This window comes from Paroedura picta, chromosome 4 (genome assembly GCF_049243985.1).
Source record: "Paroedura picta isolate Pp20150507F chromosome 4, Ppicta_v3.0, whole genome shotgun sequence".
Taxonomy (NCBI): domain Eukaryota; kingdom Metazoa; phylum Chordata; class Lepidosauria; order Squamata; family Gekkonidae; genus Paroedura; species Paroedura picta.
This window is the reverse complement of record NC_135372.1, coordinates 1,488,515-1,509,835: the sequence shown is the minus strand read 5'-3', so window position 1 is coordinate 1,509,835 and position 21,321 is coordinate 1,488,515. Positions and strand designations below refer to the sequence as shown.

Genomic DNA, 21,321 nt, shown 5'->3' with positions numbered 1-21,321 from the left:
CGAAACAGGGAAAGGGGGACAGAGGAGGAGATGGTCGGTTTTACAAGCTGGACGTCTCAGTGCAAAAGGCCTTCGAAGCCCCCCTTCTCAATCCACCCAGAGACCTGATTTTTAAAAATATTTACATTCTGAATAGATCCCAGAATGATGGAATTATTGTGCAGGGGGGAGAAATAAGCTGCACCTGGATCTCCTCCAAAGTCCAGCAGTGCTGGGTTAATTCCCAGTCCGGAGACCAGCCTTGGGAATGGGGAAAGTGTCCTTTGATGGGGTTAGGAAAGGACACTTCCACAAGAGGGACTAGTAACTTGACTTTCAAAATGGATGCTGCATTTTCCATGGAAGTCACAGACAGGATCCTCTTTGCCCGACCCAGAGAAGACAGATGCCCAAAGGCCATTGTTGGTTTGTTTGTTTGCGTAAAGGTAGTGGCAAAGGTCCCCAAATGGGCCCAGGGCAAGGGTTGGACTCACTTCCTAAGGGGGCACAGCGGGAAAAGAAGAAAGGAGCGGAGACGGGCCAGGAGCGTTCCCAGACCCACCCAAGGCTGTGATTCCACCCAACGAGCCCCGCACTGACCTCAGAACACGAGGAGACCACACCGCTGCTGCTGCTGACGGGTTGCGCACCGGCCCCGTGTGACCGGAACATGCCTGCCGTGACTGGGGAGGGGTGGGCAGTATTACAGTACATGGCTGTGCCCTGAGTCGGTGAAGGAGGGGCAGCGGGGCTGGAGGCTGGACTCTGCTGGCAAGCGGGCACCCGGGAGAAGCCGGAAGCGGAGGGGCTGCTGCTGCTCCTGCTGCCGCTGCCCCCGTGGAATGTGCGACAACTGGAAGTGGCCGGGCCAGCAACCGGCACCGCGGCCGTCCCTCCTCCTCCTCCTCCTCCGGCCGGCTCTCCGCGGCTGGCAATCACATGGCGGTGCTGGACTTGGCTGCCGTTCTGCTGCGCTGCCAGCTGCAGCTGGACGAACATCATGTGGTCCCCGACACGCAGGGCGAGAGTCAGGGGAGACCTTCCTGAGAGGAAGTCATTTACCTGGGGAGGAAGAGGACGAAGAGGCGTGAGGAGGGGGGCGACAAAGAAACCCATGATGGCGGATTCAAGTTTGCCCAACCTGCAGTGCAAAAAAAAGAACCCCCTCCCCATTTGAGGTGCAAAAGCAGGCAGCTCAGCTGGCACTTTCCGGGAGAGATCCGGGACAGTTGCAAGAGAAGAGCTGCGGTTTTTTGTACCCCACTTACAACTACCCAAAGGAGTCTCAAAGGGGCTCACGACTGCCTACCCTTCCCCTTCTGACAAGGGTCACCCTGTGAGATAGGCAAGGCTGAGAACTCTGAGAGAACTGCAATGGGCCCAAGGTCACCCAGCTGGCTGCATGTGGAGGAGCAGGGAATCACACCGTTCACTGCTCTTAAGCATGCTGGCCCAAGCCCAGGGGGCACACCGAGTGAGGAGCTCTGGGGCAGCCTCCCCTTCGGATTTCCAGCTGGGGCCCAGGGAGCAGGGCTCATGAGACTGCATGACAGGGAGCAGTCAGATCTAGGCCAGCGTTATCATGCTGCCCAGGCACCATTCGAAAGTCTCGACTAGCAGAAGCCTGCACAGGGGGAGCATTGCCCTGACAGTCCTGGGGAGAGCTACACCAGCAGAATTTCTGCCTGCCAGGCTTCCACTGCAAGTGCAAACTGCGTCCCAAGTTGAAGCCAGAAGCCCTGTTTTTCCTTAAGCCCCCTTGCAGGCTCTAAACCCATGCCTGTGGGGAAGGCTCCCGGTCAGGCTGGCCGCCCTGGAGAAAGGGGTGGGGGAGCAGCATTTGCCTACCCAGGTGGGGTCTGCTTCTTTAGGGTGCACCATTCACAGACATTTTTGCAACAGGGGCAGAAGAGCTCAAAGGCAACTGGAAATTCTCTTTGGTTTTCAAGATGGATTGGATTGGGGGGGTACCCTCTTTTCATTACCACCTCCCAGAGAAAACTGCAACAGACTGTCTGATACAGAGGCTTCAGATGTGCGTGGCCTGGGGCTCATGGGAACTGTAGCCCATGGACATCTGCAGAGCCACAGTTTGGCCACCTGGGTTAGACCATGAACTGAGAGCGCCAATAAGCAAACAAACAGAAACACATAAAAAGTCCCCACCGTGTAATAAAATCTGCTGCACGATTGTCGTTCAAATATAGCCTCTCTCTGCCAGAACCACCTTACAGGGCTGTTGTGGAGTGTAAAGAGGAGAGGACAACTGTGTATGCTGTCCTGACCGCTTTAAAGGAAAGGCTGTGTGTGTATGTGTGTGTGTAATATATGCATACACACACGTCTGAAACAGACAGAATGCAAAGTTCCAGCAGCAGGTTTGAAGCCCAAGCGTGGGAGTGTGAAACGGAGCAAGGGGCCGGACCTCAGGGCTCGCAGGGAAGGTTCACAGGGCCCTGGGCTGCTCGTGCCCCTGGGCGGCCTCTCCCGCTGCTGCTGCTGCAGCATTCTGCAAACGGCTGGGAGTCACTTTGACTTCTCGCTCGACTGCCGCTTGCAAAACCGCCCGTTCCCTCCCTCCTCACGCCGTCTCAGGCCTCCTCCCTCCCCCCCCTCCCGACAGACACGTCACGTACAAAAAATGTCTGCCCAGGCTCTGCCCCCCCCCGTCACCTCCCCCCTCCCCCCCACGCTGCGCTTACGGGAATCGCTCTCCTGCCTCGCCCCGGCTCAGCCGTGCCCCCGTCCCCCAAGTCCCAGAAGGGCCCGCCGTTTGCGAGAACCCCGTGGGAACAGCGCGGCTCCCAGCGGCAGCCGGGGAGGCCACGGGGCGTGCCAGATGGGAGGCCACAGGAGGAAGGGGTGGGCGGAGGCTGCACGGCGGGTTTCAGCTCGCCTCGGTCGGTCGGTCGGTGCAAAGAGCGGGCGAGAAAGGTCCTCTCTGAGGCCAAGAGTCTGCGTGCAGAACGTGGAGGCCACTCAAACTGAAGGGCGGGGAGCGGAAATCTCAGACTGCCAATTGTGTCGGGGGCTCCTCTGAGCATACACAGACTTCACTGGCCCACAACATGGGGTAAATGCTCTTCAGCCCAGCACCCCGATCAAAACAACTCTTGCGTGCACAACGGTTGGAGTTGGCCTTCCTCTTTGTGGCCCAAAGCGGCCTACGGTTCGTTCCACCAGGGACAAGCTCAAGATGGGCCACTGGAAACATCCCACAGGAAGAGAACCCCCCTCCTCCATCCCCCCCAGCCCCAGCCCCAGCCCCAGCCCCAGCCCCAGCCCCAGCCCCAGCCCCAGCCCCAGCCCCAGCCCCTGCCCCAGCCCCTGCCCCAGCCCCAGCCCCAGCCCCAGCCCCAGCTGTTCACATCCACTCCCCCAGTGAGGTGCCTTCCCGAGGGGAACCCTGGTTTGGGCCATGAGCCTGAGGAACTGCCTGCCGCAGCTTAAAGTGGCCCTCTAACCCCAAAACGATTTATATGGAACCAGGAGGAGGCCTGTCTAGCAAGCACAATCACACTGAACCTCTTTGGACAGCACCAGTCTACCTTGGTCAGATGGCAGGGCTGGAAAGCCACAACAAAGGCCAGTCCAGAGTGTCCCGGTCCCACTTCCTGGAACCATCTACCTGGCTTATATGTATTTGCTCCTGCAGGGCTTACCAGTGGGGACCCAGAGGAGCTTACATTGTTCTCTTCCATTTCATCCACACAACAACCCTGTGAGGTAGGTTAGGAAGAAAGTGTTTGACCGGCCCAGGGAGATCTGGGGGACATTGGTGTCAAAGGTGCACCAGGACTCCAATTTAACATGGCAGAAAGGGGATGCCAGGCCTTGGTCTCCCAGGCCCAAATCTAAGCACTACACCATGCTGCCTCTCTTAGGTCAAGTCCTCGACCGTTCGGATGACCCCCCCCCACCGTCCACATCTGAGAAGAGAGCCAAGGGGGGGACACGGGACCGCTCTGCCCCTCCCGGCTCAGCCAAACCCGTCACGACTCCCCCCCTCCCTCCCTCCCGCTCTGGGGCCGCCACAAAGGGCTCCCCCCCCACCCCAGTCACGATTCCCGCCTTGAGTCTCTGCAGCCCCCACCCCCACCGCCGGCTCAACAAAAGACCACCGGGCAAAACCCGGCACTTCCAGCGAGTGATAAAACGAGAGCTTGTTTCGGAGAGAAGGGGGGGGGAGTGCAGAAGAGACAGCAGCTGGGACAGTCACCCCCCCCCTCCCGTGCAAGGCCATCTTTGGTGCGCGGAGCCTGAGCATCCCCCCCCTCCTTCCCCTTGTCTTCCGGCTGGATGGAAGGCTTCTCTTTGTTCTCGTCTAACGCAGCTGTCCCACAGACATTTGCATCCCCCCCTGTGCAAAAAGAGAAATGCGCTTGCAGGCTCTGAAAAGGTGCAGCTCTGCCGTTTCCCACCGCCTTCTTTCCCAGGGTGGTGGGGTGGGAGAAAATGCAAGGCTTGGCCTCCAGAGAGGGGCCTCGGCATCTTAGAATCCCCCTGCATCGCCAAGCAAAGCACGCTCACCAATTCCAAACGAAGCCCACTCTGCAGGGTTGTTATGAAGGTAAATGCAAGCAAGAAGCGTCACACAGACCTGTGTGGTTACGGAACAGCCTTCTGCTGTTCCACTACTAAAGGAGGCATGCTGTGGCACCCGGTATCCCAAGAGACACCCCAGCCAGGTCTCAAAAGCTCTTCCACTGCCAAGAAATAACAAGGCCCCCTTTGAGCACGTGCAGAGTGCCTCCTCCTTCGGACAGCACAGCAATCTATCACGGGTCTTTTCAACCCATCCTTCCTCCGAGATTTCTGGCCAGAATACCTTCTCCCTCTTATCCTGTAAGGGGGGGGTTAGGCCCTCGCTCACCCAGCACTCTCTCATGGCAGAGCGGGATTTGAACCCATGTCCTGTCCCAGCACTTCAATACACTGCATGTTATTTAGGGAGCCCGAGTTGTTTCCCGGCAGGATGAGCCGCAGGACCCGTTTCAAAGCCCGGTTATTTCCTCTGACTCCTCAGCCGCTCGACATCTCTGCCGGCTCCCCCCCACACACACACACACGCCTTTCCTCTCCCTCGGATTCTTTCTTTTTACGTCAGAGGCCGATTCGGGAGTCTGCAGAGACGTCCCTGGATGGGCAGGCGGCCTGACTCATTCCTGCCTGGGCCTCCCTCCCTGACCCCGCGCCTGTCATTATCAGAGGCCAGGCTAGGCGCCCACGGGCCCACGCTCAGCACCTTAATGCCACCCTCTCCCAGCAGCGCTAAAAATAAAACACTTCCTTTGCTGCTTGGAACTGGGCTGGTTTTTTTAAGAAAGGGAGGTGGGAAGAAAGGCTGCTTTCGTAATGCAAGTGCCAGGAGAGCATTGGACAACCGGTCCACACTGTTGCTGGGGGAGGGAAGGCCCCGATACAGGCCTCCTGAGTCCCCGCTCTCCCCCGGCCCCTGCTCAAACATTCTTGCCCACTTCAGCAAGCCGGAGGAGGCCAGAAGGACATCGGCATATTTCAGAAGACAAAACCACCTGAGATCACAGCTCCCAGCCCGCCTACGCTGCCCCCTCCCCTTCCTTACATCTCCACAAGGACTGGCTGAAGTTACCCAGCACTCTGCACGTGACCCAAGGTCCCCAGGTTCTATTTGGAGGTTTCCCAGCTCACCTGATGGAAACATCCAGAGCTCCAATCAGGAGGGACTTATGCTAGCAGCACATGGAGGGTGTGCTTTGGGCCCTGCAGTTCCATACAGTTGGGGGGGGCCTTCACACTGTGATTGGGGGGGGGGTCTTCACACTTAATGCAGCTGGGAGGATGAAAAGAGGATACCACACATGCTCTGTTAATAACTGAGCATGCACATTGCTCATTGAGCATGCATGCCAACCCCAGGCTGCATAAGTATAGAGGTGCCCTTCAATACTGGGCTGTGTGCTTGTGCACCCTACCAAGATTCAAGAAGTCCTTCCAAGCAAGTGAAGCGGTCGATGGACAACTTCTGCAGCTCTGACTATCCCTGGGAGGGGCTATCCCTGCTCTGCTAGGGCCCCCCTTGGACCTTTCAACAGGGCCCCGAGTACAATTTAAACCTGGCCCCTGAACATGTACTTCTTCTTTAAGAAAGGGAAGTCAGCCCTGGGACCAGGGGTGCAGGCTGGGAAAGGGGTGGCTAGGAGAGGGGACACAGCCACGGCGCATAAAGCTCCAGAATACCAGCTCCAGAACAGCCACTTCCCCCACTGAAGAGCAACTGTAACTTTGGGAGATCTCCAGGCCCCACCTGGAGGTTGGCAGCCTACCTCAAGATGAAAGGGCACATGGATCAGGCCTGCAGAGACCCCCAGCCACCCTCTAGCTATGCAGAGGAGAAGGAAGGTCAGGTTCAGACTGGCAAACCAACCAAGATGGCACCTGCTCAGAGGTCACATCAGGCACAGTCAGCACATGAGGGATTTGGGTCCCCCCCCCAGGGGGAAAGAGGAGGGGGGGGCACTGCCTCCTGCCTGAGAACCTTTCCTCTGCTTGGGAGGGGATGGAGAACTTAATTGCCTGCCTCTGAACTCGGCTCCAGCGTGGCTCGGTTCCCAGAAGCTAGGCATGAGTCAGGGGACACTGAATTCCCTCTCCGCACAGGGCCTTGTTCAGCAGTGCTTGGCCTGAGGCAACCCTCTGCGTCCTCTGCGGCAGGTGGGTGGCATCGCCGCCACAGCAGGGGGGCACGCACCCATGCCTGCTGGAGGGAGCCCAACAAGGAGAGAACAGCAGCGCAGTGGGAGGGGGGGGTGAGGGGAGACGGTGGCTCTCCTTGTCCAGCCAGCACCCAAGGTCATCTGGGGGCACCCTGGGCATTTGACCTCCCAGCGCCAGCCGCACGTGACAAGGGCAGATGCTGTGTGACCCAGAGCCAGGGCCAAAAACACCTGCAGCAGAGAACCAAAATCCCTGGTTGTGACCGGGGGGGGGGGGGGGGGAGGAGCCAGCCGGTTGTCCCAAATCCCCTCTCCGATTCCACAAGGGTCCTTATTTCTTGCCCTTATTTGCACCCGCTGGAGAATGAGATGACAGAAACGGGCAAAGGGGGGGAAACGCCCCCCAAGAGGGGCTCCACTCTAACGCTAAGGGGGGTGGGGGACCGCTCCCAAACAGGCTCCCCCAGCTGCAGTCCGAAACGCGCTCCGTGAAGCAGGCCTAAGAAATGGCACTGAATCGCCTACCTCAGAAGGCTGTTGTGAGGACAGAATGGAAGCTGCTTTGGGTCTCCATGGAGTCAACCTTGGGGATCTGTCATTTCCACCTTAAGCTGCCTCCTGCTCCCCAGAACTCCAGCTGGCTCTGGTCCCAACTCCCCCCCCCCCCCCCCGGTTGCCTCTTTATCAGGGTTTATCAGGGAAAAGAAGGTTCAGTGAGACCTTTTAGAGCTGCAAGAGGCCCAGATCTTCCCCACAGCCCTTTCCCCAGGGATGCCACCCTGCTGCCGCCTGCAATTCTCCAGGAACCTCCCAAGCAGGACCTGGCAGCCCGAGGCAAGATTCTCCCCACCTCCCCCCAATGCCAGGAGGAAATAACCGCCCACCTCCCTCAAAGGCAGTGGGGAGGAGCGCAACTGGGGCATGACGCAAGTGAGGGGCAGGGCATGCCCCCTCCTCCCTGGAAAACACAGACGGGGCCTTTACTGCTTCAGCCTCGGAAGAGAACTGCCCCAGCCCCTCCCTGTGTGGGGCAGACAAGGGCATGAAGACGAGCCACCCCCCTCGCCTGCAAGGTGGGCTCCCCCACAAGGAGACATCATGCAGTTGCTCTCCCCATAAAAGATATCTCAAAGCGCACCAAGCACCAAACATGCCTTCAGGGAGGTTCTCTTTTGGGGTGCCTTCACCTTTGGGTTTGGACCGCCAGCTAACCAAGTTGCTGGGTCTTTTTCCAGCAAGTTGCCCCCCACCCCAGCAACAAGCATAGGGGCAAATGTTTTGCACCCCCCCCCCCCAAAATAACATACACACGCCCTGCACCGAGAATGTTGCAAGAACTCTGGAAGGAATGTTAGGCCGGCTACCAGACCTGCATGATCAAGCCTTACCACAGGCAGATGGCTGGCACACATGACACAACTCCCCCCCCCCACCCTCCGCCTTCAATAGACGAGCCCCCTACCCTTTTCTTTCTACAGCCACCAGTCCCCTGGGCTGCAGTGGAGAGAGTACAAGACCTCCCCCATCCTCCTCATATAGATTCAAGAAAGCTCTCTCTCTCTCTCTCTCTCTCTCTCTCTCTCACACACACACACACACACACACACACACTGCTGTCTTGCCAGTCACCCCCCCCCCCTTCTGAGACTCTGGGCTTCCTTTTTACAAAGACTCTCTCCCCCCACCCCCTTCTCCTGGGCAAGCAATGAGGCAGCAAGAATTTTAATCAGTGCCCCCCCACCGCCAGGATTCCCCACATGTCACAGGAGATCAACACAACCCCTTCGGCATCTCCCAGGCGCCCCCCCCCCACAGGGGGGCTCTATTATGCAGTTGCGCATAAAAGGTGGGATGTGGTGTGCTGAAATAGTCACAGCTCCCCAAAGGTGAAAGATGGGGGGGGGGCGGGGGGAGAGGATCCCAGGGACACAGTCAAAGGATGCAGAGCTTTTTCTGGATGCTAAAAGGAGGGGGGGGGGGAAACCTCCACTAGAAGTTGTACCCTCTCTCCCTGCTTGACCACTGGGCATCGTTCCACAAATCTGATACATTCCGCAAACCAAGAGGTCCCTATGCATTTAAGAACAAGAATGCAATTAAAATCCTAATTAGTACAGATGGAAGAGCCACCATATTAAGGCTGGGGGGGGGGGAGAGAAAGCTGCACAAAGGCCAACTGCTTCACAGCTCTCAAACCAAAGAAGCCCAAATCAACCCCCCTCCCCAATGATAGGGGAAGGGGCAGAGCTGTTTCCCTCTCCTCTGCTTCTAAGGAATCCACCTGATCAAAGCCACCCCAAAAAGCCACCTCCTTCAGCCTCCTACAAACTGGGCTTGAAGAACAGGTCAGCCCAATCTCAAAGGGCAACACCACAGTCGAGCCAAATCCATGATCAAGCGCAAGGGCAAAGGAGACGGGGCCCCTCCTCACAACAGCCCAGCAAGCCCCTTCATTAGCAGGTAATCGGGGCCATACATTTAATTATTACTGTTAATAAAACCACGAATCCCCCCCCCCTTCTTTCTGCAGCCCAATCCACCTGGAGATTTCTGCATGGAGGCCTCTCTACAGGGGTCAAGGAGTTTCAATTCAGTGGTCTGATTGCAACCCACCCCACGTACGAATGCCACGCAGATGTTAAGAAAGAAAGGGAAGCAGCATTTCGGTTTGGAAAAGCAACAAAGAGCTCCTGCAATTGGGGGATGGGCAGAGGGGGGTGTGTGGAAAGGCAGATCTGACAGTCTGGCTGGCTCCTGAGCAGTTTGACTACCAGAGCTACTACCAAAACCAACCAACCAACCAAGCAACTAAGATTGCATATGCTACACGTGGCATATCCATCTGCCCCAGATCAAGTATTAAAAGGCCCACTGGTTTCAGGGAATATTTACACTGGTGCTCAACTTGACACAACCCCCTCGAAATCAATGCGTTTTAGCCGGTTTATGCTCAATTCAAGGGGGCCAGACAGAGAATCCTCCAACCCACCCACTTCCCTCCCCCTCACAAGGGGTACAGACATGTTGGTGAAAAGGCTTGAGCAGGGGCAGTCAACTGCGGCCCTCCAGATGTCCATGGACTACAATTCCCATGAGCCCCTGCCAGCGAATGGGAATTGTAGTCCATGGACATCTGGAGGGCTGCAGTGGGGCTGGCCCTGGGCTTGATACTTCTCAGTCACAGCTCAATGGGTGATCGGAGACTATGCCCCCCCCCAAAAAAAAGAGAACTAACCACACGATGCTAATAGTAGCCCAGGTAGGAGCTGCCAAGAAATAAAAAAGGGATGAGAACAGCCCTGCATGGAATGCCTTGACCTTCCTTGACCTTTCTAAAGCACACTGGTTTCAAGAGACCAACTTCCTCCCTAGGGACTAGAATCTTGACAGCTCCATGATGCTTTATCTCATATATCATATATAACTATATCATATAACTATATCATATATAACCATATATATATAGTTATAGTTATATAGTTATATATAGTTATGATTATGGTGATCCAGTGAAACGAGGACTTCTAGAACCACCTTTCTTTCATTCGCTCTGCTGCTGCTGCTGCTTTTCACGCCTCTCCCCTCCCCCCTGGGGTGGAAACCTCAGCAAATCCCTTGGAAAGTCACACTGGAGGCCAAATAGACCATTTCCTCTCCCCCTCCAAAGGGCAGGTGGTCTTACCTGAGTTTCTGTTAAGCTTTCCAGAGCCTGCATGACGGACTGCTCGGGCCTGGACGCTTGAGACTGTGAAAGAAACAGCGGGGGGAGGGGTGCAAAAATTAGGTTTGCTGTTTATTGAATCCCCTGGGGCGAGTAACGAACCCAGACAAGGATCCTTACAAGACTCCCATGTGACTTAAAATGCTAGCTGCTTTGAAACTTGTGGATTTATTTAAGAAGCAGAACAAAACACAGGAAGATGTGTCCAGATGTGCGCACACACGCACACACGTTTTAATCTTCTCTGGTGCATGCATAATGTGCAGTTCACTCCAGGCACAAAGTCAGTGCTTGCACGAATCAACTGATGACACAGACACCCCAAAAGCGTCCTGTGGTCCATTCACAGGTTCAGGCTCTCAGGACACATCCTTTGTGGGGATGGAGAATGTATCAGCCTATCCCTTTCTTTCTGACTCTTGCCTACTCCAGGGTGGGGGGGGGGATTACCCTAATACAGGGTCTAGTATTGAAGCCCTCCAGATGTCCATGTACTACAATTCCCATGAGCCCCTGCTAGCATTCGCTGGAAGAGGCTCATGGGAATTGTAGTACATTGACATCTGGAGGGCAGCAGTTTGACTACTCCTGCCCTAATAGATCACACCCCTCTTTTGGGGAAACAGGTAGGGGAGGGGCAAAGCAATAACCTACCATCAAGCCTGCTTCCACGGTGGGCACCAAAGTCAACTTGCTTCCTTCTACGACCCCCAGATCTTGCAGTTTGCCAGAATTAAGATGACTGGTGGAGGGAGAAGGGGACAAATTTAGCATGACTTTACCTTATTTAGTTACTCGATGCAAATGGCAGGCGAGCTGTCCTTGGGGAAACAGCATGGAAGGGGGGGGGATGCTTCACACACAAATAAAAGATTCATTTTCCTATTTCCCCGAGCCCGAGGGTCTGATAACCCCATAGCAATAATCTCTGCCCCCACTTTCTCCCTGCCTGACCCCACTCCCGAAACATTGCGTGCCCCTGCATTTCCTCTTCTTCTCTGCCTCTCCCCTTTCCTTTCCTTCTGTAAACACGATAGCATCAGTCTCGCCTTCCTTGCCTACAGCCAGAACTGCTGATCTGCAGTCATCTGTCAAGAAACTCTCCTTTCAGAGGCTCCAACTGGGGAATGACAAAAACAGGCAGTCCAAAAGCTTTTGATCTGCTGAAATTTGGGAAAGGAAGGGAACCGGTTGGAGGGGCAAAATTTTTGATTGAAAGGATTGGGAGAAAGGGAAGAAATCTAACAAAGAACATATTGGTTTTTAAAAAATAAATTAGAATTCGAAATTATATTTGACATGGTCGAAAAATTTCCACTCTTGGTCATGGGGAGGGAATAGTCCAGGCTTTATTTTACCATATAAAAAGGGAAGCCTGGTTTCCATCTTAAGAATCGTCTTCTCAAACAAAGCTAGGGAGATTTCTTTAAACAAAGGAGAGGCCCAGGCATGGGAAATACCCCCCCCTCCTGACCCTTCAATGTTGCCCTAAAGGAAAAATTTCTTCCTCCCCAACCACGAGGTTTCCTTTTGCAGCAATCTTCCCAGGAAACTCATGAATTATTTTCTTTCTTTCATGTATTTAAATGAAAGGCGATGCGTGCAAAGACACCCTGTGTGTGTGTGTGTTTGCGCAGGCACACTGACCCACTAAACAGATGCCACCTTCAGAACAAAGGATACCTCCAGGAAAGGAAAGAAAGAGGTAAAGGTCAGAAAAGGGAGGCTGAAATCCTATAACCCCACCACCCACCGAAAGGAGAATCATCCCTCTTTCCTCCCCTTGCAAGAGGGTCATGATCATTTCCCTCTCTGGGAAGGAAAGGTCAGTAGGCATCTCTCACCCACACACACACACACACACACAAACACAGTATAGATTCCTAAATGCCGTAAGTGCCCTGGGAGGGGTGTTCATGCAGCAGCCTGGGCCCTGAGTCCCACCCACTCTTTGCAAGGGGCTTTGGGTTGAATACATAAGTAGGGGATGGAGAGAAATGAGGAAGGGGGCCATTCAGGGACATCACAGCAAGAGGGCTTTGTGTGTGTGTGTGTGTGTGTGTGTGGGGGGGGTTGTCAGCAAACAACCTTCCAGCTCTACACACACACATTCTTTTTGCCCGTATTTTGTTGCTTGCCAGCCTGACAAATGAATCTGGTCCACTTTGCAAAACTAAGAGACAGAAAGGCAGCCACCCACTTAAGCAAGATGACGTGTGTGCAGACACACACAGACACACAACGGATCCCCCCCCCTCTCCCACAGAGTGCCATCTACACATAGCAGCAACGTGAAGCGCACACAAAAGCAGTCAGGGATGCACAATGCACACAGCTGTGTGGGGAGGCAGAAGGAGCCGGCTGCTCGGGGCATCATGGGGGGGTAGGGGGGGTTGCATGCTGCGGCCCCTCCAGCGGCTCTCCCGCCCGCCCGCCCGCCGGCCCCTTGGCGCTTACCTGTCCCGGTGGAGGAGGGCGAGGCGCTCCTTGGGCACCTTGAGGCGCTGGGCGAGGCGCCGCTTCAGGCCTTCCACCGTCTCTTCCAGGGGCACAGCGAGCTCATAGCGGGCGCCGGTGGTCGTGTGGATGTGCACATTCATGGAGGGCTCGCTGGGCGCGGCGTCGCAGGCTGGCGGGCCCCGGCTGCAGCTCCTGGGCGACGGCGGGTGGGCCATTCGACTACCTGCACGGGGGAGGGGGGCGGGGGGCAGGTCAGAGCGCGCCAGACACCCCGGGCGCCCGCCGCCGGCTGCCCCTCCCGCGGGCCAAGGCCACGCGCATCCCCGGGAGCGGCCCCGAGCGCCCCGCAGCAGCCGCCGCCGCCGAGCCGGGCACAGAGCGCCGCGCACGCAGGCACAGGCAGGCAGGCAGGCAGGGCGGCCGCGCGCGGGGGGAAGTTATAATGTAGCGACGCGCCTAGGGGCGGGGCCTCCGCCCCCGCCCATTCATCCTTTCGTCCCTCGCCCGCCCGCCGCAGCCAATCCCCGCGCGCCGAACGGCCGGACGGGGGCACGCGCGGCCAATGGCGAGGGCCTGCCGCTCCCCCACGTGGAAGCGCAGGCCGGCTCCTCTGGCTCGCCGCCCCCGCCCCCTCCGCCCCGCCCCCTCCTGGGCCGGGCCATTCATAATAATCGACCTTACAACAAAGGACTTCCTCGCGAGGCGTCGGCGAGGGCGGGTGCGCGGCGCTATTTATACCTCTCCCCGCGGAGGCTTCATCGGGAAGGGAAGGGAAGGGAAGGGGGGGGGGAGGAGGAATCCAGCGCGATCCTTTCCTGGACTAGAAACCTGGAACAAGAAAGTCAGCCGGACCCCCCCCCCCTCCGGAAGAGAGCCTTGACGGTTCTACAGAAGGGCTCACAGCCAAACTTGGTCCAGGCAGACCAAGTGGAGAGCCGATGTAGGAAAAGTGGGGCAGCCCCATTCCCTGGGCCTCATTTCAACATCTAGGGGAGGAGATGCTGGCTGCCCTGATCTGCAGGAAGACAATCTCCCCCGGCACAAGACCCACAGCGCAAGACCCACAGAAGCAGAAAAACCAACATGCCACAGAACATGTGCAGAGTGCCTTGGGCTGCGATTCGGTTTAGCCGCTTTCTACGCCTGAACATACAAGCCTGAGCAAGCCCAGAAATTACAGTGCCCTAAAATGTGCCGTGCTAATGATAGAAGCAGGTGGTAACAGCGGCTGGTCCCTGCTCAGGAAAAGTAGGACTTTCCAAATCAATCAAAAGAAAACTGGAGAGATCAAAAACAGGCCTGCCAAAATCCAGGATGCTCCAGAGAGAAAGGCCATGAGAAGCCAGCGAATGGAACATCCGGGGGGAGGGGGCAGTGCATAGGAATTATGGAGAGGAGATCGGGGGGGGGGGGATTCCAAATTGTGCCCCCTCCAGCACAAGAGTAACATAGGAGGATGCTGCTACACACACACTGGCAGCCTGGAGTTGCGTCGGAGGCATCCGATGCCCGGAGCCCCTCCGGAGTCTGGATTGTGGTTCGCTTTAGGTTTTACGTGGCTGAAGTGACGTTGTGCTGTGGCTGGACCCTGGGCAGGAAGCTGCCCCCTTCTCTCTGCTCCCCCCCCCCTGTGTCAAAGGGCCTCTCCGTAGGGTCAGAGAAGAGTTGTCCACTGGCAGGTCAACCAACTCACTCACTTCTGACCTCTCACAAATCGAAATCAGAGCACCGGTGTAAACAAAGCCAGACACTACAGAGTGGGCAGCGAGATACAGTCCCCCGTCTGGAGAGCCCAGCCCTCCCCATGTGGGGCCTGTCTCTTAGCTTGTACGGCACAGGAAGAAAACAAGATGCCAGCCCAAGCCAGCCTGGCTCTTCAGATCCCAAAAGCTAAGTGGGTGGACCCCAGCAGGTGTTTGGATGGGGGACCACCGAGGAAAACCTTGCAGAAGCAGGCCTCTGAACGCCTCCTGCCTCGAAAACCCAAAACAGCCATCAGAAGAAGAGTTGGTTTTTATACCCCACTTTTCACTGCCCGGGGTCTCAAAGCCGGTTACGATTGCCTTCCCTTCCTCTCCCGAAAACTCTGGATGGTACGTGGGGCTGTAACTGGACCAAGACTGCCTGTGGAGGAGAGGGGAATCGAACCCAGTTCCCCAGATTAGAGGCTGCCCATTCTTCACCACTATACCAAGTCAGTTGTGTCATAAAGTCCCTTCCCCTCGTCCTGTGAGTAGCTCTGCAGGAAGTACAGGTGGCACAGAGTGCCAGGCCAGTAGCTGGGAGATCCGAGTTCAAATCTCCACTCTCCCTGGGTGAGATCTCAGCCAGTCACTTTTTCTCCAAACGAGAGACCTTGCAAAGTTGTCGTGAGTCTAAAACAGGGAGGGAGGAGCTCCTTGGGGAAAAAAGGTGCTGGGCCTCAGGGGTATATAAATATAATAATATAATATAATAATAAATAAATCACAAGGCAAAATACATTTTTTTCTTACATACCTCTGTGCATTTTTGCCCAAGAAAATCTCTGGCGCTATCAGGAGATATGGATTAAATTTCCAGTAGAAATGATGAAAGAATTCCAGGCTTGAAAACCCCCCCCCCGCCCCCACACTCAGAATCATCCTTGCCTATTCCAGATACAGAAAGCCCAGTCACCCAATGTGCTGGAGAGATGCTTGGGGGAACAAAGGCTTCCCGTAGAGCAGGGGTAGTCAAACTGCGGCCCTCCAGATGTCCATGAACTACAATTCCCATGAGCAGGGGCGTTCACAGGGTCTCATGGGAATTCCCACAAGCAGGGGCGTTCACAGGGGCTCATGGGAATTGTAGTCTATGGACATCTGGAAGGCCGCAGTTTGACTACCCCTGCTCTAGAGAAGGAATTACTCTGGTTCATAAACAGTCTGGAGGCTTTAAAGGTGGCTCACACCTATGAGCATAAGCCAGGTAAGCACCTGGAAAATTTCCAAGAGGTGATTTCATAGGCCACTGTGATCCAAGGTCACCTCTTGGGAAGGAAGAGTTTCCCCCTTCCCAACCTAGCAACGTGGATTACTGTATCATGGAGAAACAGCCACGGGTTTTTAAAAGAGCTACCCAGTTTTAAGTTCACATGACTCTTCTCAGCCTTGAAACCAGGGGGCCTCGAGGGGGCCCTGGAATTGCCTGTAGCCTGCTTTCCCCTTGCATTTCCCCCCTCCCCCTTCAAAATGGCACCCAGGAACTTTGCAGGGCATCCGATTGTTGCTCTTGCATAAAGTCACCGAGTTATTAGCTGGTTTTGGCAACATAATTCTATAAATGAAATGTATTTTGTCTAGAATGAGTCAGCAAACCAACGGCGCCCCCTGCTGGCAAGGACTAAAATACCAGCACTGAGGAACAATAGGGGCGGGGGGGGGGGGTAGGCGGAGAAAATATATCATCAGGGAACATAAATATCTTCAATTATTTGGGTGGCAACCCACGTATAAATGGTGCTTTAAAGAATCTCATTACTAAATTGTGTAGATGGGGCCCATCACTGAAGGAGTGTACAATTTTAAATGGACTCTTGAGGAGGGATCTGGAATAATTCTGCTGATGAGAATTCCTCTTGTGGGGGACAAAAGGCCCAGGCAGGGACGGGGAGGGAAGGTCTCTTTGCCTTGGCTTGTCTGCTGAGGCTGTAAGAACAGGCAAGGCTTTGTGCTGCGAGGAAAGGAGCCCTTCCTCAAGCCAAATGGAAAGGGAGCTCACGCCCACGGGCCAAGCGATCTCCTCCGCCTCACAGGAGACCTATCTTGCTGCCCCCCTGGACCTTCTGGGGCACGTTGCCCAACAGCCTTCGCAGGGACCACAGTGGGATTCTGGGGGTCTCAAAGGCGGGCACAACTTTTAAGAAGACCTCGCTGAATCCAAACAGGGCTGTTTGGAAGACAGAAGGTCCATGTTCACCCCCCATCTGTACTCTCGCAACAACCCAGGGGACTGGGGTGGGGTGAATATGCACAAGTTGGTCTACGGCGACTCCCCAACCAGCCAAAACACTGCTAAGCTTTTAGGGTTCAGGACCTCAGTTCTTCTGTTCAAATCATCGACCCCAAGGGCAAAACCTACCCGGATCAGAAGCCGGTTCTCCAGCCCTGCCCCGGACTGACTTGGCCCTTGCGCCTGCGTGCCTCTTCAGGGGGGCCGCCTTCCACCCCCCCCCCTCTGGTCCGCACCCCACCGTTCACGGAAGGCCTTCCCCAGCTGCCCTTCGGGTGTGCCAGTTGAAAGGGGGGGAGGGGGGGCTCCATTGTCCTCCAGGGTTCAAGCCAAGAAGGCCAGCCGAGAGCTCACCCGTCTAGAAGGACTCTAAAAGGAAGGACGCTGGCCGGCCCAGCCCCAGCCCCAGGCCCAGCCCCAGGCCGCCACGGCACACAAGGGCAGGCTGCCGGGAAGGGGAAGGGGAAAGCCAGCCCACAGAAACCCCCCTGCAGAGGAGAGGAGAGGAGAGGAGGAAGCCTGCGGGCCCTCTCGGGGGGGGGGGTCTGCCCTCTGCCCAGAAGCCCTGGAGCCAGGAGCCCCGGGCCCCTCCGAAGCCAGCACACCAGCAAGGCTCAACTCCCTCCCGCCAAAGGGCATGCCAACGGCCAGGCTCTCCCGGGTCTCCCCCCAATGGGGGCTTCTCCCCTCCCTCTTGGGCCACGCACCCTCTCCTGACACAAAGGACCCCCGCCCCAAAGCGGCCTTCCAGGTGGCCCCCCAACAGTCCCCGGATCCCCCCGCCCCGCCGCGGCCTCCTGACTCGGCCTTCCCCGCAGAAGATTCTCTGGTCTGAATCTCCCCCCCCCCCCCGCCCGGTCCCGTCCTCTGCCCTGCCTGCCTGCCTGCCTGCCTGCCGCCTCGGACTGGCCACCCCCCTCTGGGACTCGGTGGGCCAAAGCAGAAGGGGGGGCGACCCCCGCCCCCCGCCCAAGGGGCCCGAGCCGTCCAGAGCCCCCGGGGGGAACGAACGAGGCGCCCCAGCCCCAGCCCGCCAAGCAGGCAGGCGCGGGACGGCTCCGGCCTCACCCGGGGAGGGGAGGGGAGGGGGGCGCGGGAGGGGGGAGGGCGGCGACCCCGTCTGCCGACGTGGGCAGCAGGGAGGAGGGAGGCAGGGAGGGCCCCGCTGGGAGGGCGGCCCAGGCGCGGCGGGCGGGCGGCCAAGACGCTTTCGGGAGCCCCTCGGCCAAGCCGCTAGTCCGCAGGGCGCGGGCCTCTCCCCCCTCCCCCCCCCGCGGCCTCCTTCGGCCCCCCGGAGCGCCCGCGCCCCGCCCTCGGCGCCGGACAAAGGCTGGCCCTCCCGCGGGCGGCCAGGCAGGCAGGCAGGCAGGAGCAGGCAGGCAGGCAAGCGGCGCCTCCCGTCCGGCCCGGGCCCCGGCCAAGCGGCCGGCCCGAGCTCCCCGGCGCCCCCTCCCCCCCTCCCCCCCTCCCTGGCCGGCCACTCACTCACCGCCTGGTCGGGGCTGCGCGGCGGCTCGTCGGCCTCGCAGGGTCGGGTCGGGTCGGCTAATCCAGGACGGGGCTCCCCGGCGGCGGCGGCGGCGTCGCTGCCTCGTCCCTGTTGCCGGGCTGGCTCCTCTCGGCCGGCGGGGGGAGGCGCCGAAAGTTTTTATCCGCCTCGTCCGCACGCAGGAGCCGGCCCGGGCGGCGGGGAGGGGCTGGGCGGGCCCGCAGCCGCAGCAGGGGGAGGGGGAGGAGGCGGCGCACTCCGCGCACCGCCCGCCCGCCCGCTCGCCTGCTCGCTCGCTCCCGGGGGCTGGGCGGCTGGCTGGCTGGCTGGCTGTCCGGGCGCCGCGGCCGTCGTGGGCAGGGGAGCCGATCCCGGGGCGAGGGATCCGCAGGCCCCCCTGCAGGCCGGCAGCCCTGGCCTCCGCCGGCTCCTCGCGGCCGCGCCTGTCCGCACTCCCTGGCGCCGAGGCCCCTTCCCGCCGCTCGCCCACGCCGCCCTGCCTCGCCGGAGCCGGGGGGCGCAGAGTGGCAGCCTCGTGGGGCTTCAGGCCTCCGCCCGAGCGCGCCTGGCGCCACTGCGGCCCTCCGCTTCCCGGGTCGGCCCCGTTTGGGCCCAGGAGGGAGGCGGGCCAGGCTCGGCGCCCCGGGAGCGACGCCGGGAGCGGAGGCATCGGGGCCCGCCTGGCCAGCGCCATTCTGTGGCGGATGAGCGCCCCGGGCCGCCCTGCAGGAGTCTTGCGCTCCCGGGCAGCGGCTTCCTCGCCGGGGAGGACGACAATTTGCACAAACTCTGACTGGGTCTTCAGCCCTGGCTGAGCTTCTGTTCATGCTGCTGCTTGATCGTCAGTATTAATAGGCGCTATTAACTAATAACAGGCGGCTGACGGGTGCAGACCAGGTGTGTTTTTAAAAAAAGAAGCCTCTTTCAAAATGGAATTTAAAAATCCGCTTCCGTTTCTTTTAAGAAATTGCAAACTTTCAGATTCGGAAATCCAATATGGACCCTCAGGTGCTTGAGAAGAGGATCTTGGAGGCCCAGGTCCGTGGATCTCTCTCTGCTCATAGTCGTAACTGTAAATCTTTTAAAGTTTTTAATCGGTATGTGGTTTTCCGGTTACCCACCCTGAGCGATCCAGAAAGGCGGGATAGAAATAAAATATAACCCTGCTCTGCCACAAGCCTCTCTGTCTCAGCCTGATCTACCTCAGAGGGTGGTTGTGAAGTGGTGGGGAGAGCAATATAAGCCACCCTGAGCTCCTTGGGAGAATCTACCAAATAAACAAAATCCTGCCATATCTGACAAAGGGAGCCGAATCCCGAAAGCTCATCCCCCACCCCCCACCCCAATATCACGATTCTAATGAATGCCAGGGCGAGTCTCCTGCTGCTCCACGTATTGAAGGGAGTCTGCCCTGGCACTCTGTACACGCTCAGAAATACCTCTGTCCTTTCAGGAAAGGGTGGGGCTGGCACTGGGAGGGCCTTGGTGCCCCATAGCCAGAAGAGAAGGACCTGCTGCAGGGGAGAGAACTTCTTTGTGGCCTGCTAGTCCGGAGGTCGGTGTGCCCCAGGGAATCAGGGGGGCGTGTTTATGAGTGGCTGCTTCCCTGTGAGTGATCCAGATGTTCCCCAGTCCGAGGCAGGCAATTCGATGGGGCAGGATCCATACCCCCCCCCCCCCATTCATTATGCCCTGTGCTCCCAAGAGAGCTTCTGAATAAAGGTGCTAAATCAGCCGGGGCACAATAGCCCAACTGGCCAAGAAATGCCAGTCCAACCCACCATGGATAAAGCCTCGGAACAGGGGTAGTCAAACTGCGGCCCTCCACATGTCCATGGACTACAAATGCTGGCAGGGGCTCATGGGAATTGTAGTCCATGGGCATCTGGAGGGCCGCAGTTTGACTACCCCTGCCTCAGAAGGACAGAACACCATCCAGGGAAAGGAAATCCCAAACACCAAAGGCCTGCAGTAAAAAGAAAGATACACAAAGCCAGACAGCCCCTGCATCATTTGGTGCTGAAAGGTTGGCAATCTAATGATGGTGGGAGGGGGGGGGGGGCATGTGTTACATTATCCCGGTGGCACCTTTGGGGGGGGGGCTCTGCCGCGCCTTGTGTACCCGCTCTACTCCCACGTCTCCAGCCCTTTGGCCTGGGGGCGGATTGTGTACCTTTTTCACCTCTTAAAGGTGAATGCGCCCAAATCTCCAAGCGATGCGCCCAAATCTCCTCAGCTCCAGCCCCAGACTCCAAACCGGACCCCCCCGGCTCTCCTCCGTGTTGCTCAGGAAGAAGAGGATGGTGACCCTGTGGGGAAGCTGAGGAACTCTGGACGGAAACACGTCGCAGTGCTTTATGACGTCCGCTGGCCGGGCAAGGCCTGTTTCACATTATGGGCAAAGTCCAGTTCTAACCTGCTGGAGCTCTCGGTGGACAAGTCGGCTTCTGAAGATTTCCCTGTCGATCTCTACGGACATGCAAGACTGGCAAATGCCGACTCCGCCCTCGGTCTGCCTGCCCCGCCCCGCCACGCCCTCCCTCCTCGGCTTCGCAGGGGGTCAGCAGCACCCTCCATGGATGCTACGTGGCGTTACCTTCCCTTATAGCCGGGGTCCTCCAGCCCATTTCCGGGGGCCTGCCCAGTGCTTTTCCGACGAGGGCGGGGCCAGAAGAAGCGTTGCCAAGCAGGGCTTCTGATTGGCTGCTAGCGATTTTCAAAAGTGTGGCTTTGAGAGGAGCCGGCCAGCCAACTCTTCACCGTGTGACCAGAGGTCAGCCATGAGTAGGCAAGGCCGTCTTTTCCTGTAGCCATGTGTGTTTCAAAAGGTGCCCTGTTAAACGGGGCTTCTGCTGAAACGTTAAAACAGCCCCAATCAGAGCGAGGCTTTCCGACATTTTGTGGTTGGCTCCGCCTCCTGGGGCAGCCATTTCTCCCTTGCCCCAACGGCCCTGCATAAGAATTCCAAAGGGGCTTGTAGGTTTGAAAAGGTTGGCGGCTCCCGC

General features: G+C 57.7%; 1 protein-coding gene across 1 annotated transcript in view; it reads right to left on the bottom strand.

The window, feature by feature from the left end:
- MIDN (midnolin) overlaps positions 1 to 19,025 on the bottom strand; it is a 34,352-nt gene extending 15,327 nt beyond the window's left edge. The window contains exons 1-5 of the mRNA XM_077331439.1: positions 18,317 to 19,025; positions 12,853 to 13,078; positions 11,050 to 11,137; positions 10,357 to 10,419; positions 580 to 1,041 (exon numbers count right to left, since the gene is read on the bottom strand). Of these exons, the coding sequence (XP_077187554.1) occupies positions 580 to 1,041; positions 10,357 to 10,419; positions 11,050 to 11,137; positions 12,853 to 13,078; positions 18,317 to 19,010 (1,533 nt within the window). The 5' untranslated portion in view covers positions 19,011 to 19,025. The remainder of the gene's footprint in view (positions 1 to 579; positions 1,042 to 10,356; positions 10,420 to 11,049; positions 11,138 to 12,852; positions 13,079 to 18,316) is intronic.
- Between the last annotated feature and the right edge of the window lie 2,296 nt (positions 19,026 to 21,321).